General features: G+C 50.7%; 1 protein-coding gene across 1 annotated transcript in view; it reads left to right on the forward strand.

The window, feature by feature from the left end:
- The window catches only part of LOC121272241, a 34,340-nt gene that overhangs the window by 3,519 nt on the left and 11,963 nt on the right, over nucleotides 1–18,858 (forward strand). Inside the window, exons 2-5 of the mRNA XM_041178769.1 lie at nucleotides 1,560–1,916; nucleotides 5,244–5,297; nucleotides 6,604–6,657; nucleotides 6,799–6,843. Of these exons, the coding sequence (XP_041034703.1) occupies nucleotides 1,560–1,916; nucleotides 5,244–5,297; nucleotides 6,604–6,657; nucleotides 6,799–6,843 (510 nt within the window). The remainder of the gene's footprint in view (nucleotides 1–1,559; nucleotides 1,917–5,243; nucleotides 5,298–6,603; nucleotides 6,658–6,798; nucleotides 6,844–18,858) is intronic.

An 18,858-nucleotide genomic window follows, 5' to 3' on the forward strand; every position in this document is an offset into this window, starting at 1 on the left:
TCCCACCTATTTCCATTATTTTAAAATATTTTTAAATCTTTTATGCTCCCTCCACCCCCACTAGAGCTATACCTTGAGTGCCCTACCATCCATTCTTAATTAGCACATTCGATTAGATATATATCACCAACTTTAACACCTATGTGTTCTTTTGTTCTGTTGTCTGTGACATCTTTTGATGATCTGCTTCTATTACTGCTTGCTTGTCCCTACAACCACACCACCCCCCCTCCACTTCTCTCCCCCCACCCAACCCACCGCCCCCCCCCACAACACACACCTTAAACCAGCTTATATTTCACCCCTTTCCTATTTCTACTTAGTTCTGTTGAAGGGTCATGAGAACTCAAAACGTCAACTCTTTTCTTCTCCACCGATGCTGCCAGACCTGCTGAGTTTTTCCAGGTAATTCTGTTTTTGTTTTGACCGTGCTATACCTGTCCTGGGAGTGTTTGATGGGGACAGTGTAGAGCGAGCTTTACTCTGTATCTAACCTCGTGCTGTACCTGTCCTGGGAGTGTTTGATGGGGACAGTGTAGAGCGAGCTTTACTCTGTATCTAACCTCGTGCTGTACCTGTCCTGGGAGTGTTTGATGGGGACAGTGTAGAGGGAGCTTTACTCTGTATCTAACCCCGTGCTGTACCTGCCCTGGGAGTGTTTGATGGGGACAGTGTAGAGGGAGCTTTACTCTGTATCTAACCCCGTGCTGTACCTGCCCTGGGAGTGTTTGATGGGGACAGAGACGTCTTTGGCTTTGAGCTAGGGGTGTTCCCGCCATTGATATCTCAGATTTCAGCTTTTCTGTTCAAATTCAGAATGACAAAATACTTTCCCTTATGTAGCGCATTTCATAATCTGCAGAATTACATTTTGAAATACTATAGGAAGCGCAGCAATCAGTTTGGGCACAGGAAACTCGCACAAACAGCCATGTGACTTTGACCAGATTTCCTCTTATTTTTGATGTTGGTTGGTGAATAAATTTTGGCTTTGAGGAACTGGAGGAAGGAGGAGAACCTCCCAGCTCTTCCTCCAATAGTGACCTTGTATTTTATCGGTCCAACTGAGAAGCGCCACACTTGTGTCGTCTCCTTAAGACGGTACCTGCGACAGTGCAGCTCTCCCTCAGTAACTACACAGGGGCCTCATCCTCGGTCGATATCTGTAACTTTGTGGATCCCTCACCTTTCAGTCAGGAGAACGAGGGGTCGTGGCCCACTCCAGTGACGTGAGCAGTGAGAGCCAGGCCGACTCTCCGGTGCAGTACTGAGGGAAAGCTAAACTCCCAGTGTTGCCGTCCTTCAGATAAGGCCTTAAATTGAAGCGCCATCTGCTCTCACTGTTGGGTGTAAAAGATCCCACGGCCACTATTTAAATGAGGGGTGGCACCTGATGTCCTGGGGGTCTTTATTTATCTTTCAAGGAAGATCAGCAAATCAGTCTACCTGACCACTTTCACATTACTGTTTGTGGGATCTTGCTTTGCACCGATTAGTTACCACGTTTCCTACATTCGAACATGCTTAAGACCTAACGCATTGGCTGGTCTTTTTTACAGGGGGCTTGGCCCATCATCTTGCCCACCAGTCACCCACCTCGCTCGAGGCTGAAGAAGGCACCACTGTCTCTCTGAACTGCTCCTTCGACCCCCCCAGGATGCCGCCCAGCTTGGTGGCTTTCCGGTGGCATCTGCCCGAGGGCAAGGTTTACAGGCTGGTGCCGGGCGGCAGGATGAGGGGCAAGGCCTGCCAGAGGCTGGCTCTCGATGCCGACCTGCGGACACGCAGCATGACCTTATGGATCAGCAATGCCAATGCCAGTGACAGCGGGCGCTACGTGTGCTTCATCCAGATCCTCAAACCTCTGCCCATCATTGAGCTGGAGGGCAGTGGGACCCAGCTTCGCATTGTACCAGGTACAGTACTGGCACATACAGATTCAAACCACCTTCAGCCACTCCCTCTGCCCTCATTCGCAAGCATCTATTGGTGGGAGTGCAGCCTGGGTTTACCAGAGGGATGCCTGGACTCAAAGGTCACAGTCTCTGGAATGTAGAAGGTTAAGGGGAGGTTGAATCAAAGTTTCCAAGATGTTATGTGTAATGGAGAGAGAGCGAGAGAGGAGAGAGAGAGCGAAAGAAGAGAGAGAGAGAGAGGAGAGAGAGTGGAGAGAGAGAGAAGAGAGAGATAAGAGTTAGAGGAGAGAGACGAGACAGTGAAAAGATAGAGAGAGGGGAGATGGAGAGAGAGCAAAGAGAGAGAGGAGAGAAGAGAGAAGAGAGAGAAGAGAGAGAGAGAGAGAGAGGAGAGAGAGTGGAGAGAGAAGAGAGAGGAGAGAGAGTGAAGAGAGAGAGAAGAGAGAGATAAGAGTTAGAGGAGAGAGACGAGACAGTGAAAAGATAGAGAGAGGGGAGATGGAGAGAGAGCAAAGAGAGAGAGGAGAGAAGAGAGAAGTGAGAAGAGAGAGAGAGAGGAGAGAAGAGAGAAGAGAGAGAAGAGAGAGAGAAGAGATAGAGGAGGGAGACGAGACAGTGAAAAGATAGAGAGAGGGGAGATGGAGAGAGAGCAAAGAGAGAGAGAGAGGAGAGAAGAGAAAAGTGAGAAGAGAGAGAGAGGAGAGAAGAGAAAAGAGAGAGAAGAGAGAGAGAAGAGATAGAGGAGGGAGACGAGACAGTGAAAAGATAGAGAGAGAAGAGAGAGGGGAGAGAGAGAAAAGAGAGAGAGAGGAGAGAAGAGAGAAGAGTGAGAAGAGAGAGAGGGAGAGAGGAGAGAAGAGAGAAGAGAGATGAGAGAGAGGAAGAGAGAGCGGAGAGAAGAGAGAAAAGAGAGAAGAGAGAGAGAAGAGAGAGAAGAGAGAGGGAGAAGCTTTTTCCGGTGGCTGGAGAGTCGAGGAGTCACTGTCCACAGACTGGGAAGAGAGTTGTAATGTCACTGCACTAATAACCCAGTCAGCCCAGGCTAATATCAGGTACATGCAGGTTCAAACCCCAACAAAGCTGGGAATTTAAATTGTAATAATTAATCAAAACCATCTAATTAATTAACAAGAAACCTGGAACTGAAAGGTAACCTCAGTAAGGGGGATCGATTGCCATAAAAACCCATCTGGTTCACTAATGCCCCTTAAGGAAGGAAATCTGCTATCTTTAGCTGGTCTGTTCTGGCCTCCATGTGACTCCAGACCCACAGCAGTCTGGTTGCTTAGCTGCCCGTCAGGTCACTTAGGGAATGCTGGTTTTGCCAGTGATACCTGGATCCCATGCAAGGATAATAAAAAGAATCTGAGGCAGACATTTCAGGAGTGAAACTCGGAGATGTCCCCACACACAAAGGGGGAGTATGGGGGAGAAGTTTGGAGTTCTCTTCCACAAACACCAATTGATGCTGGATTAACTGTTCATTTTAACTCTGAAAGTGATAGACCATTCTTTTATCCACCAGGCTGATTGGGGCAAAGTCGGCCATGATCTCACTGAATGGCAGAGCAGGCTCGAGGGGCTGAATGGCCTCCTCCAGTTCCTAAACTCTTCCCGTAACCATGTTGGATGTAGCTAGGGTTTATCACTGTGACTAATATTGTATCAACGCCCCTCCTCACTCTCTCTTGGCCTTTGATAATGATAACCGGTTCATCCCACTCCAATGGCTTTCCTCTGTCGACCAGCTGGTTTGGAGTACCCTCACCAGGTTCCACCGCATCTCTCTTCCTCTCTCTTGACCTCTCCGCGGCCCTGAACATGGTCAGGAATGGCTCCCCCGGTGTGTCTTCCTCATTGTCCAGCTCAGTCAGACTATCATTGCAAGCTTCCAGAATTGCAGCTTCCTTACTCAGCCTAGCATCTCGAGCTGAGGCTTTTCTCTGTGGCCCCCCACCTCTCGCCCATTACCTCTGGAGCACACCGCCCCTCCCCGCCAAGCCCCTGTACACAAAGGTTTGAACATCGGTCCCTCGCTTCCCTCATCGACACACTGCCCATTAACGACAACGTTCCACAGACATGGGCTTGGCTGAGAGCACATCTGGAGTTCCGGGTACAATTTCTGTCCCCTTACTTCAAGCGGGACATAAGGAGCAGTTCAGAGACTGTTCACTCAGCCGATCCCAGGCATGTAGTGACCATCTTGCCAGTAAATGTTAAGCAAATCGGGCCTGTACCCATTGGACTTTAGAAGAACAGGAGGCGATCTGATCGAAACATGTAAGATCCTGGGGGGATTTGACAGGGTAGATACTGAGAGGATGTTTCTCCTTGTGCGCGAGTCCAGAACCAGGGGTCAAAGTTTCATAAAATGGGGGTCTCCCGTTTAAGAGAGATGAGACTTTTTTTCTCTCTCAGAGGGTCCTGAGTCTGTTGAATTCCTTTCCCCTGAGAGCAGGGGGGTGCTGGTTCTTTGGCTATATTTAAGGCTGGACTAATGATAAACGAGGGACACCTTTGTCTATCTCGGGTGCCAGTCCTAGGAGAGAGTGCATCAGATCAGGTCGGCATGTGGCTTGCCCGTCCAGAATGAGACCATTCAATCCGTCAAGCCTGTGATAGTTCTTTGCTAGAGCAATCGAAAACTATTGTTCCACTGTGAGAGGTCAGCAATCCTGATTTTCCCAATGAGCTCTCATAGGAGAATATACTACATTCCCACTGCATCCTCCATTGACTTCAAGTGGCAGGGAATGACATATCACAGTGTCAGTGCACACAGGCTAAAATGGTCAGTCAGATTTATTAGCGGATGAAAGATTATAAAGAAATGACAATACAAAACAAGCAAAAATGGACACTTGTCTCAATGCTATCAATTTTATGTCTGAGTCAAAAGGTTGTGGGTTCAATCCCCAATCCAGGACTTAAGGACAATTACTAGGCTGATAGTTCTGTGCTTTTCTGAGTGAACACTCACTATTGGAGCTGTTGTCCTCCAGGTGTGACATTAAACAGAGCTCTGTCTACCTGCTCAGGTGTAAATACTGATTCCATGGCCCAACTGAAAGAAGCCTATCGGCCTCTGCTCATAGTCCAGGCCAACATACCTCTTTCAAACACCATCAGTGAAAACAAAGCAGATGGCTCAATCATCTATCCCATTTGCTCAGCCTGGGATCTTGCTGTGTATACATTGTAAATTTAGGCACAATGAGCAGTTGCAAATCCATTTCAAAAGGAATTCATTGTGAATGAGCTTGGGACATTCTGGGTATGTGAAATGCTAGATATAAAGGTGAACTATTCCCTCTTATCTCCCAGGTAGTGTGACGCTTCCAGGAACAAAGGAACCCAAAGTTATCACAGATCTGTCCGGTAAGTACTTGTGAAAATGTCTTAGGGTTCAGCCCCATTATTTTACTGTAACCTCTACATAGGCTGACAGTGAATTAATGAGACAGTCTGGGGATGTGCAAGGTACTATATAAATGCAGGTTATCCCTTCTCATCTCCCAGGTAATGTGTTGCATCCAGGAACAAATGAATCCAAAGTTCCTCATGGTAAGTGCTTGCAGAGTCGTCTCTGGTTAAGGTATATCTCAGAGCCAGCAGTGAGGGCTGGGTCAAGTAGTATATTTAAGGCTGAACTAATGTCAAACAAGGGAGCACAAAACTCATTTTGTCCATCTCGTGTCCCATTCATAGGGGAGAGTGCATCAGGTCAGGTAGGCATGTGGGTTGTCTGCCTGTCTATCCATCTATCTGTCTATCCGTCTATCTGTCTATCTGTCTGTCTATCTATCTATCTATCTATCTACCTATCTATTTATCTATCTATCTATATATCTATCTACCTATCTATCTACTTATCTATCTAGCTATCTACCTCTCTGTCCATCCATCCATGCATCTTTCTGTCTATCTATCTATTTGTCTATTTATGTCTATCTTCTCTCCTTCTATCTGTCTATCTATCTATCTGTCTACCTGTCTATCTGTCTATCCGTCTATCTGCCTATCTGTCCGTCTGCCTATCTGAGAGTGCGATGGGGAATGGTTCAATTGGATAATTATCTGAAAAGGAAGAATGTGCAGGGTTCTGGGGAATGTTATTGGTGAATTGTTCATTCGGAGAGCCGGTGCAGAGACGACAGCCGGAACCAGCCCCTTCTGTGCTGAAACCATTCTGGGACTCTGTGAATTCTCTGTTTCTCTCTGACTGAATGCAAACAGGGATTGGAGAATGAGTGCCTTCTTTTCTAAGAGGTTGAATATTAGATATAAGAATTGGAGTAACACAGCAATATTTAAGGCAGAGGTTGCTGAGTGGAATCCCCATCGTCTCCTGGACTACATTAACAAACAACAAACACTGCGCAGGAAAATTCTCCACAGCTTTCCACTTTCATTCTGCATCAGACAACTGAAAGAAGCCTTTTGGCCACTGCTCATAGTCCTGGCCTACGTACATCCTTCAAGCACCATCAGTGAAAACAAAGCAGATGGCTTTATCATCGATCCCATTTGCTCAGCCTGGGATCTTGCTGTGTAAATTGTAAATTTAGGCACAATGAGCAGTTGCAAATCCATTTCAAAAGGAATTCATTGTGAATGAGATTGGGACATTCTGGGGATGTGAAATGCTAGATATAAAGGTGAACTATTCCCTCTTATCTCCCAGGTGATGTGACACTTCCAGGAACAAATAAACCAAAACTTAGCACAGATCTGTCCGGTAAGTACTTCTGACAATGTCCTGAGATTCAGCCCCATTAGTTTACTGTAATCTTTGCATTGGCTGACAGTGAAATAATGAGACATTCTGGGGATGTGCAAGGTACTATATAAATGCAGGTTATCCCTTCTCATCTCCCAGGTAATGTGACGCATCCAGGAACAAATGAATCCAAAGTTCTTCATGGTAAGCACTTGCAAAGGTGCCTCTGGTTGAGGTATAGCTGAGAAGCTTTTATAAGAAAGGGAAAGCCGGATATGAGGGGTCTCAAGGTGGAAGTTGGGTTATAAAGGCATCCTATACAATAGCTCCCTATCACAAAATTGTACTTAACACACATCACCTCAAACGCAGTGTGATTAACTCAGGAAACAATGCATCACTTATTTTTGTAATGATTAACAAAACACAATGGAATTGGATTCCACCAGTGGAGCCTTGAATCAATCCCAAACTGTTAGCAATGTTCCTCACGCTTTCCTCATAGCCCTGTATCAACTGCAAACTAATCCCACAGCCCTGCTCTCTCCACAGCCCTGTATCGATCTCAAACTAATCCCACTGCCCCACTCTCTCCCCATAGCCCTGTATCAATCCCAAACTATTACCAATGATCCTCACTCTTTCCTCATAGCCCTGTATCAACCCCAAACTAATCCCAGTATCCCACCCTCTCCCCATTGTCCCGAATCGATCCCAAACAAATCCCACTGCCCCATACTTTCCCCATAACCATGTATCAACCCCAAACTAATCCCAGAATCCCACCCTCTCCCCACTGCCCCGCTCTTTCCCATTAACCCTGTATCAACCCCAGATTAATCCCACTTTTCTGCTCTCTCCCCATAGCCCTGTATCAATCCCAAACTAATTCCACTGCCCCGCTCTCTCCCCATAGCCCTGTATCAACCCCAAACTAATCCCACTGCCCCGCTCTCTCCCCATAGCCCTGTATCAATCCCAAACTAATCCCACTGCCCCGCTCTCTCCCCATAGCCCTGTATCAATCCCAAACTAATCCCACTGCCCCACTCTCTCCCCATAGCCCTGTATTAATCCCAAACTAATCCCACTGCCCCACTCTCTCCCCATAGCCCTGTATTAATCCCAAACAAATCCCACTGCCCAGCTCTCTCCCCATAACCCTGTATCAATCCCAAACTAATTCCACTGCCCCACTCTCTCCCCATAGCCCTATATCAATCCCAAACTAATCCCACTGCCCCATCCTCTCTCCATTGCCCTATATCAATCCCAAACTAATCCCACTGCCCCGCTCTCTCCCCATAGCCCTGTATCAATCCCAAACTAATCCCACTGCCCCACTCTCTCTCCATAACCCTGTATCAATCCCCAAACTAATCCCACTGCCCCACTCTCTCTCCATAGCCCTGTATCAATCCCAAACTAATCCCACTGACCCACTCTCTCCCCATAGCCCTGTATCAATCCCAATAACCCTCTGTGTAACTTTTCTGCCAATCCTTCTCATTGTTCAGACTGTTTGAAATGATCAGTGTCCCACTCCAGAGCTGGGTGTAAGTTGCTTTTCCATCACCAGAGGGCAGTTAGAATTCACTGTCTGTCCCCAGCCCTAACACCAGCACAGTCAGGGGCTCACAGCCATACTAATCCTACTGCCACCCCCTCCCTCCCCACCACACTGTAACAACCTCAAACTAATCCCCCTGCCCCAGGGGTCACTTCCTGGGGGGACTTGAGTGCCACATTGCAGGTGGGGGAGGGAGGGGTGCGGAATGGGGTCGGGGTGGGATGGTGCACAGCTTGGGGAAGGGGGTGGGGCAGAGGGTGGTTCGTGGGGCTGGGGTATGTTATGGGGGAGGGGCAGTGGGTCAGGAGAGGGGGGGGGCGAGGGGGTGGGGAGGAGGTGGGGGAGGGGGTGGGGTGCGTTGTGGGGGAGGGGGTGGGGTGCGTTGTGGGGGAGGGGGTGGGGTTGTCTCAGTGACCAGTCTGTGTGTCTCTCCCCCTGCAGTGAGCAGTGTGGACGGGAGCTGGAAGGTGGGGATGGAGCTGGGCTGCTTGGTCTCGCTGCTGTGCATCATCGGCCTAGCTCTGGCCACAGGTCTCGTCTCCTCCGTTTGGATCAGATTTAAAAACTCCGGGAAGGATCCTCAAGGCAGGCGTAGCGAGGGGAGGGTCTGTGATCCTCGGGGAGCCTCACTGTCAGCTCACGCCACCCACTGGGCAGGGTCTCTGCCCCCCTGATCCTCCTCAACCAGGGGCCCTCATTCAGGGTCAGGTGGTCCATAAGACCATAAGACATAGGAGCAGAAATTAGGCCATTCGGTCCATCGAGTCTGCTCCGCCATTCAATCATGGCTGATAAGTTTCTCAACCCCATTCTCCCGCCTTCTCCCGTAACCTTTGATCCCCTTACCAATCAAGAACCTATCTATCTCGGTCTTAAATACACTCAATGACCTGGCCTCCACAGTCTTCTGTGGCAATGAATTCCACAGATTCTCCACTCTCTGGCTAAAGAAGTTTCTCCTCATCTCTGTTCTAAAAGGGCTTCCCTTTACTCTGAAGCTGTGCCCTCGGGTCCTAGTCTCTCCTACTAATGGAAACATCTTCCCCACGTCCACTCTATCCAGGCCTTTCAGTATTCTGTAAGATTCAATCAGATCCCCCCCTCATCCTTCTAAACTACATCGAGTATAGATCCAGAGTCCTCAAACGTTCCTCATATGTTAAGCCTTTCATTCCTGGGATCGTTCTCGTGAACCTCCTCTGGACCCTCTCCAGGACCAGCACATCCTTCCTGAGATACGGGGCCCAAAATTGCTCACAATATTCTAAATGTGGTCTGACCAGAGCCTTATAAAGCCTCAGCAGCACATCCCTGCTTTTATATTCCAGTCGTCTCGAAATAAATGCCAACATTGCATTTGCCTTCCTAACTACCCACTCAACCTGCAAGTTAACCTTAAGAGAATCCTGGACTAGGACTCCCAAGTCCCTTTGCGCTCCAGATTTCTGAATTCTCCCCATTTAGAAAATAGTCTATGCCTCTATTCTTCCTACCAAAGTGCATGACCTCACACGTCCCCACATTGTATTCCATCTGCCACTTCTTTGCCCATTCTCCTAACCTGTCCAAATCTTTCTGCAGCCTCCCCACCTCCTCAATACTACCTGTCCCTCCACCTATCTTTGTATCATCTGCAAACTTAGCCAGGATGCCCTCAGTTCCTTCATCTAGATCATTAATGTATAAAGTGAAAATTCGTGGTCCCAACACTGACCCCTGCGGAACTCCACCATCCTGAGAAGGACCCCCTTATCCCCACTCTCTGCCTCCTGCCAGACAGCCAATCTTCTATCCATGCTAATACCTTGCCTCTAACACCATGGGCTCTTATCTTACTGAGCAGCCTCCTGTGCTGCACCTTGTCAAAGGCCTTCTGGAAGTCCAAGTAGATAACATCCATTGGCTCTCCTTTGTCTAACCTACTCGTTACCTCCTCAAAGAATTCAAACAGATTTGTCAGGCAGGACCTCCCCTTGATGAAACCATGCTGACTTTGCCCTATTTTATGATGCACTTCCAAGTATTCTGAAATCTCATCCTTAATAATGGATCTAAAGTCTTACCAACGACTGAGGTCAGGCTAAACGGCCTGTAATTTCCCGTCATTTGCCTCACTCCCTTCTTAAACGGGGGGGTTACATTAGCGATTTTCCAGTCCTCTGGGACCCTCCCTGACTCCAGTGATTTCTGAAAGATCACCATTAACACCTCCACTATCTCTTCAGCTATCTCCTTCAGAACGCTGGGGTGTAATCCATCTGGTCCAGGTGATTTATCCACCTTCAGACCTTTCAGTTTTCCTAGCACCTTCTCCTTGGTAATGGCCACCATACTCACCTCTGCCCCCCAACTCTCTTGCACTTTGGACTTGTTACTCGTGTCTTCCACCGTGAAGACTGACGCAAAGTACCTATTCAGTTCCTCCGCCATTTCTTTGTTCCCCACTATTACTTCTCCAGCGTCATTTTCCAGTGGCCCAATGTCCACTTTTGCCTCTCTCTTACCCTTTATATATCTAAAAAAAACTCTTGCAATCTTCTTTTATATTACTGGCTAGTTTACCCATATATTTAATCTTCTCCCTCCTTATTTCTTGTTTAGTTGTCCTCTGTTGGTCTTTGTAGGCTTCCCAATCCCCTGGTTTCTCACTGCTCTTCACCACATTGTATGGTCCTGGGGTTAATGGGGGCTGGGCCAGGGGGATCTTCAACATCATAGACTCTCCAGGTCAGGAGGGCTGGTCAGCCCCCTACCTCGGACTCCACCCTCTCCCCCACTCCGCCCACCCTGCACTCTGTACCTATCCCCTCGTCCTCTCTCCCCTATCTCCCTTCACCCTCTTCCCTCCATCACTCATTCCCCTCACTCTGCCTCTCTGTGCTCACTCTGTCCCCTCCCTCTCTCCCCTCAGTCCGACCCACTATCCTCACTCTCTACTCTCTCATCCACTCTCTTCCCTAATTCTGACCCTCACTCGAACCCTCACTCCGACCCTCGATCCTCACTCACCCCTCACTCACCCCTTACTCTCTCTACTCACCACGATCCTCAATCTCCCCCTCACTCGTCCCTCACTCTCTCCCCATCCTCTCCCATCACTCTGATGCTTTAACCTCACTCTCTCCCATTACTTGCCCCTCATTCTCTTCCCTCACTTGAACCCTCACTCGCACCATTTATCCTCACTCTGACCTTCTACTCTCACTGTCCCCTCACCCTCCCCTCATTTACCCCTTACTCTCTCCCCTCACCCCAACCCTCACTCTGACCCTATACCCTCACTCTCCCCAAACTCCAGCCCTCACTTTGGTCCTCAATCCTCACTCTCTTCCCTCACTCTGACCCTCTCCCCTCACTCTGACCCTCTTCCCTCACTCTGACCCTCTCCCCTCACACTGACCCTCAGTTCTCACTCTGACCCTCTCCCCTCACTCTGACCCTCTCCCCTCACTCTGACCCTCTCCCCTCACTCTGACCCTCAGTTCTCACTCTGACCCTCTCCCCTCACACTGACCCTCAGTTCTCACTCTGACCCTCTCCCCTCACTCTGACCCTCTTCCCTCACTCTGACCCTCAGTTCTCACTCTGACCCTCTCCCCTCACACTGACCCTCAGTTCTCACTCTGACCCTCTCCCCTCACTCTGACCCTCTTCCCTCACTCTGACCCTCTCCCCTCACTCTGACCCTCAGTTCTCACTCTGACCCTCTCCCCTCACTCTGACCCTCAGTTCTCACTCTGACCCTCTCCCCTCACTCTGACCCTCAGTTCTCACTCTGACCCTCTCCCCTCACTCTGACCCTCAGTTCTCACTCTGACCCTCTCCACTCACTCTGACCCTCAGTTCTCACTCTGACCCTCTCCCCTCACACTGACCCTCAGTTCTCACTCTGACCCTCTCCCCTCACTCTGACCCTCTTCCCTCACTCTGACCCTCTCCCCTCACTCTGACCCTCAGTTCTCACTCTGACCCTCAGTTCTCACTCTGACCCTCAGTTCTCACTCTGACCCTCTCCCCTCACTCTGACCCTCAGTTCTCACTCTGACCCTCTCCCCTCACTCTGACCCTCTCCCCTCACTCTGACCCTCAGTTCTCACTCTGACCCTCTCCCCTCACTCTGACCCTCAGTTCTCACTCTGACCCTCTCCCCTCACTCTGACCCTCAGTTCTCACTCTGACCCTCTCCCCTCACTCTGACCCTCTCCCCTCACTCTGACCCTCTCCCCTCACTCTGACCCTCTCCCCTCACTCTGACCCTCAGTTCTCACTCTGACCCTCTCCCCTCACTCTGACCCTCTCCCCTCACTCTGACCCTCAGTTCTCACTCTGACCCTCTCCCCTCACTCTGACCCTCAGTTCTCACTCTGACCCTCTCCCCTCACTCTGACCCTCAGTTCTCACTCTGACCCTCTCCCCTCACTCTGACCCTCAGTTCTCACTCTGACCCTCTCCCCTCACTCTGACCCTCAGTTCTCACTCTGACCCTCAGTTCTCACTCTGACCCTCTCCCCTCACTCTGACCCTCTCCCCTCACTCTGACCCTCAGTTCTCACTCTGACCCTCTCCCCTCACTCTGACCCTCAGTTCTCACTCTGACCCTCTCCCCTCACTCTGACCCTCTCCCCTCACTCTGACCCTCATTCTCACTCTGACCCTCTCCCCTCACACTGACCCTCAGTTCTCACTCTGACCCTCTCCCCTCACTCTGACCCTCTCCCCTCACTCTGACCCTCAGTTCTCACTCTGACCCTCTCCCCTCACACTGACCCTCAGTTCTCACTCTGACCCTCTCCCCTCACTCTGACCCTCTCCCCTCACTCTGACCCTCTCCCCTCACTCTGACCCTCAGTTCTCACTCTGACCCTCTCCCCTCACACTGACCCTCAGTTCTCACTCTGACCCTCTCCCCTCACTCTGACCCTCTTCCCTCACTCTGACCCTCAGTTCTCACTCTGACCCTCTCCCCTCACACTGACCCTCAGTTCTCACTCTGACCCTCTCCCCTCACTCTGACCCTCTTCCCTCACTCTGACCCTCTCCCCTCACTCTGACCCTCAGTTCTCACTCTGACCCTCTCCCCTCACTCTGACCCTCAGTTCTCACTCTGACCCTCTCCCCTCACTCTGACCCTCAGTTCTCACTCTGACCCTCTCCCCTCACTCTGACCCTCATTTCTCACTCTGACCCTCTCCCCTCACACTGACCCTCAGTTCTCACTCTGACCCTCTCCCCTCACTCTGACCCTCTCCCCTCACTCTGACCCTCAGTTCTCACTCTGACCCTCAGTTCTCACTCTGACCCTCAGTTCTCACTCTGACCCTCTCCCCTCACTCTGACCCTCAGTTCTCACTCTGACCCTCTCCCCTCACTCTGACCCTCTCCCCTCACTCTGACCCTCAGTTCTCACTCTGACCCTCTCCCCTCACTCTGACCCTCAGTTCTCACTCTGACCCTCTCCCCTCACTCTGACCCTCAGTTCTCACTCTGACCCTCTCCCCTCACTCTGACCCTCTCCCCTCACTCTGACCCTCTCCCCTCACTCTGACCCTCAGTTCTCACTCTGACCCTCAGTTCTCACTCTGACCCTCTCCCCTCACTCTGACCCTCTCCCCTCACTCTGACCCTCAGTTCTCACTCTGACCCTCTCCCCTCACTCTGACCCTCAGTTCTCACTCTGACCCTCTCCCCTCACTCTGACCCTCAGTTCTCACTCTGACCCTCTCCCCTCACTCTGACCCTCAGTTCTCACTCTGACCCTCTCCCCTCACTCTGACCCTCAGTTCTCACTCTGACCCTCAGTTCTCACTCTGACCCTCTCCCCTCACTCTGACCCTCTCCCCTCACTCTGACCCTCAGTTCTCACTCTGACCCTCTCCCCTCACTCTGACCCTCAGTTCTCACTCTGACCCTCTCCCCTCACTCTGACCCTCTCCCCTCACTCTGACCCTCATTCTCACTCTGACCCTCTCCCCTCACACTGACCCTCAGTTCTCACTCTGACCCTCTCCCCTCACTCTGACCCTCTCCCCTCACTCTGACCCTCAGTTCTCACTCTGACCCTCAGTTCTCACTCTAACCCTCTCCCCTCACTCTGACCCTCTCCCCTCACTCTGACCCTCAGTTCTCACTCTGACCCTCTCCCCTCACTCTGACCCTCAGTTCTCACTCTGACCCTCTCCCCTCACTCTGACCCTCAGTTCTCACTCTGACCATCTCCCCTCACTCTGACCCTCTCCCCTCACTCTGACCCTCAGTTCTCACTCTGACCCTCAGTTCTCACTCTGACCCTCTCCCCTCACTCTGACCCTCAGTTCTCACTCTGACCCCCTCCTCTCACACTGACCCTCTCCCCTCACTCTGACCCTCAGTTCTCACTCTGACCCTCAGTTCTCACTCTGACCCTCTCCCCTCACTCTGACCCTCAGTTCTCACTCTGACCCTCAGTTCTCACTCTGACCCTCAGTTCTCACTCTGACCCTCTCCCCTCACTCTGACCCTCATTCTCACTCTGACCCTCTCCTCACTCTGACCCTCAGTTCTCACTCTGACCCTCTCCCCTCACTCTGACCCTCAGTTCTCACTCTGACCCTCAGTTCTCACTCTGACCCTCTCCCCTCACTCTGACCCTCTCCCCTCACTCTGACCCTCAGTTCTCACTCTGACCCTCTCCCCTCACTCTGACCCTCAGTTCTCACTCTGACCCTCAGTTCTCACTCTGACCCTCTCCCCTCACTCTGACCCTCAGTTCTCACTCTGACCCTCAGTTCTCACTCTGACCCTCTCCCCTCACTCTGACCCTCAGTTCTCACTCTGACCCTCTCCCCTCACTCTGACCCTCAGTTCTCACTCTGACCCTCTCCCCTCACTCTGACCCTCTCCCCTCACTCTGACCCTCTCCCCTCACACTGACCCTCTCCCCTCACTCTGACCCTCTCCCCTCACTCTGACCCTCAGTTCTCACTCTGACCCTCTCCCCTCACTCTGACCCTCAGTTCTCACTCTGAACCTCTCCCCTCACTCTGACCCTCTCCCCTCACTCTGACCCTCTCTCCTCACTCTGACCCTCAGTTCCCACTCTGACCCTCAGTTCCCACTCTGACCCTCAGTTCCCACTCTGACCCTCAGTTCCCACTCTAGCCTGTCTGTAGAGCTGTGCATTAAAGTTCTATCTGTTTTAACAGTGTAGTTGGCAGCTTTGGCAGCCAATCCCTGCCCTAGGGGGGACGGTGGGGGTGGGCGGCGTGGAGACGGTGGGGGTGGGGTGGGTGGTGTGAGATGCTGACCCTGCCCAGGGCTAGAGATGGACCCCGTGCAGGTGGCAGACTGGGAGACCCTGGATGGCACAGACAGGGTCTCACGGAATGGTGATCATTCACCACATCAGAACTGCAGAGCGGGCTAATGGTTCATAACACAGCCCAGTCCAAGACAACACTGATCTCAGTCCCAGTCTCTGAACAAACACTCGAATCCACTGTAATTATAACAGAGAGAGAGAGAGAGGCACGTGCATGCACACATGCTCAAACAGACACAGACACGCACAATCACACTCAGACAAACACACTCAAATACTCACACACACACACACACACACACACACACAGACACACACACACACACACAATCACACACACACACACACACACAATCACACACACACACACACACACACACACAGACACACACACACACACACAATCACACACACACACACACACACAATCACACACACACACACACACACACACACACACAATCACACACACACACACACACACACACACACACAATCACACACACACACACACACACACACACAATCACACACACACACACACACACAATCACACACACACACACACACACAATCACACACACACACATACAATCACACTCACACACACACACACACAATCACACACACATACACACACACACACACACACAATCACACACACACACACACACAATCACACACACACACACACACACACACACAATCACACTCACACACACACACACACACACACACACCACACACACACACACACACAATCACACACACACACACACACACACAATCACACACACACACACACACACACACACACACACAATCACACTCACACACACACACACACAATCACACACACACACACACACACACACAGACACACACAGACACACACACAATCACACACACACACACACACACACACACACACACACCACACACACACACACACACAATCACACACACACACACTCACACACACACACACACACACACAGACACACACACACACTCACACACACACAGACACACACACACACACAGACACACACACACACGAGCACACACACAGACACACACACACACTCACACACACACACAGACACACACACACACACACACGAGCACACACACAGACACACACACACACACACACACACACACGAGCACACACACAATCACACACACAGACACACACACACACACGAGCACACACACACACATACACCCACAGACACACACACACACACCCACAGACACACACACACACACACATATGCAGAGACACGCATACACACAGACACACACACCCACAGACACACACACACCCCCAAAGACACACACACACATATGCAGAGACACGCACACACACAGACACACACACCCAAAGACACACACACACACACGCAGAGACATGCACACACAGACACAGACACAGACACACACACACATGGATGCACACGCACACAGACACACATACAGACACACGCACACATACAGAGTAACACATGCGTACACAGACGTGCACACACATACATAGACAGACATATCCAGATACACCTTCCCCGCCAACACACAAACCAACACAGAGACATTTTTACACCCTGCCCCCAAATTTCAGAATCCCCAGCCAGCGGAAATAGTTTCTCTCTATTGATCTTATCTGTTCCCCTTAAGATCTTGAAAACTTTGATCAAATCACTCCTAACCGTATAAATTCAAGCCTCTAGTTTTTGTAATCTCTCCTAGTAATTTAACCCTTGGTGTCCAGGTCTCATTCTGGTAAATCTACACAGCTCCCTCCAGGGCTAATACACCCTCTCCCTAGGGTATGATGACCAGACCGGATGACAGTAACTGCAGGTGTGGTCTAACCAGGGCTTTGCATAGCCTAAGTTTATCTTCAGCTGTGTTCTAGTCTATAGATGTGAAGATATAGATATGAAGCCTTGATGCATTATGTTTCTTCATCAGGACTCTATGCCCAGCCTCTGCCTGTCTTACCCATCAACATGCGGTGAGGCCATCTATTGCCTGTCTAAAAGCCACTATGTTTCGAGGCATTGAGTATGCTAGCTTTCAGACTGGGAGTTGGGGGCTGGGTGGGGGTTGGGGGCAAAGTGGTGGAGGTGCAGGTCCGGAGGGTGGACATGTAGTTGGGGGGAAGTGAGGAACAGAAAGTTGGGAAGATTCCTCTCCCCACCCAATTTGGGCCAGATCTGTATATACATACCATATGTTTCAGGCTAAAACAATGAATCATATTTCTTTGTATGATGTAAGTTTATACACAAACACACACACACACACACACACACACACACACACACACACACACACACACAAAAATTGAGGTTTTTTCTACCTGGTTATACTGCAAAGGATCCATCAGAGCAACCAAAAATGTGGCCCTTGTTCATTTAACCCACTGCTGCGGTTCAGTTATCCTATGCTTAATATGTTGTGTACAAGATGCTTGATTTGTCAATAAACCAAACCCTCATGGTAAGACTGCTATTGTGCCATTTTTGTCGCACCCGACACCATTTGTGCCTCTCAGCCACGCCTCTGAGTGAGAATGCCGTGGGTTCAAGACACACTCCAGAGACTTGAGAGCAGGAATCTGGGTGGATGCTCCCTGTGGAGTACCGAGGGAATGCTGTAGTGCTGGAGATGTCATCTTCCAGCTGGGAAACATGAAGCTGAAACCCTGCCCACTCTCTCAGGCTGGTGTAAAAGATCCCACGCTGATACGTTGAAGAAGAGCAGGGGAGTGCCCTGGCCAACATTCTGCCCTCAATCAACATCACAAAGTCAGATTATCTGATCCTTATCGAGTTGCTGCTGGCAAGAGCATGCTGTGCGCAAATTAACTGCCGCGCTCCCTACTCTCTGGCAGCGGCTACTCTTTGAAAAGTATTCCAGAGGGTGTAAAAGCCCCTCGGGGATGTCCTGAGGTTCTGAAGGGTGCTATATAGCCTAAAGGTGATGTGTCAGAGGTGCTAAGGGGAGAAGGCGGAGACTGTTAGTGCTTGAGCACAGAACAGTGGACTCAGAGTAGCGTCAAGAGAGGGAAGGTGCAGTGCAGGATTCTCACGTGGGTGTTCACCGCTGCCCTCACTATGTCCTCCCCGGCCAGCTCCAACATGAATGGAGCGAGGACCTTAACTCCATCCCCCCCCAACCCTCCCCCCACCACCCACCCCCCCCCCCCCCCCCCAACTCCCCCACCCCCTACCCCCACCCCAGTCTGACACCTCTCCCAGTGACTGTGCGTGATCTGGTCCTGCGCAAAGGTAGATGGAGCGAGTGTGTGGCAAGGCGCTTGCCAGGCCAAGTGAGAAGGGTGCCA

This window comes from Carcharodon carcharias, chromosome 33 (genome assembly GCF_017639515.1).
Source record: "Carcharodon carcharias isolate sCarCar2 chromosome 33, sCarCar2.pri, whole genome shotgun sequence".
NCBI lineage: Eukaryota > Metazoa > Chordata > Chondrichthyes > Lamniformes > Lamnidae > Carcharodon > Carcharodon carcharias.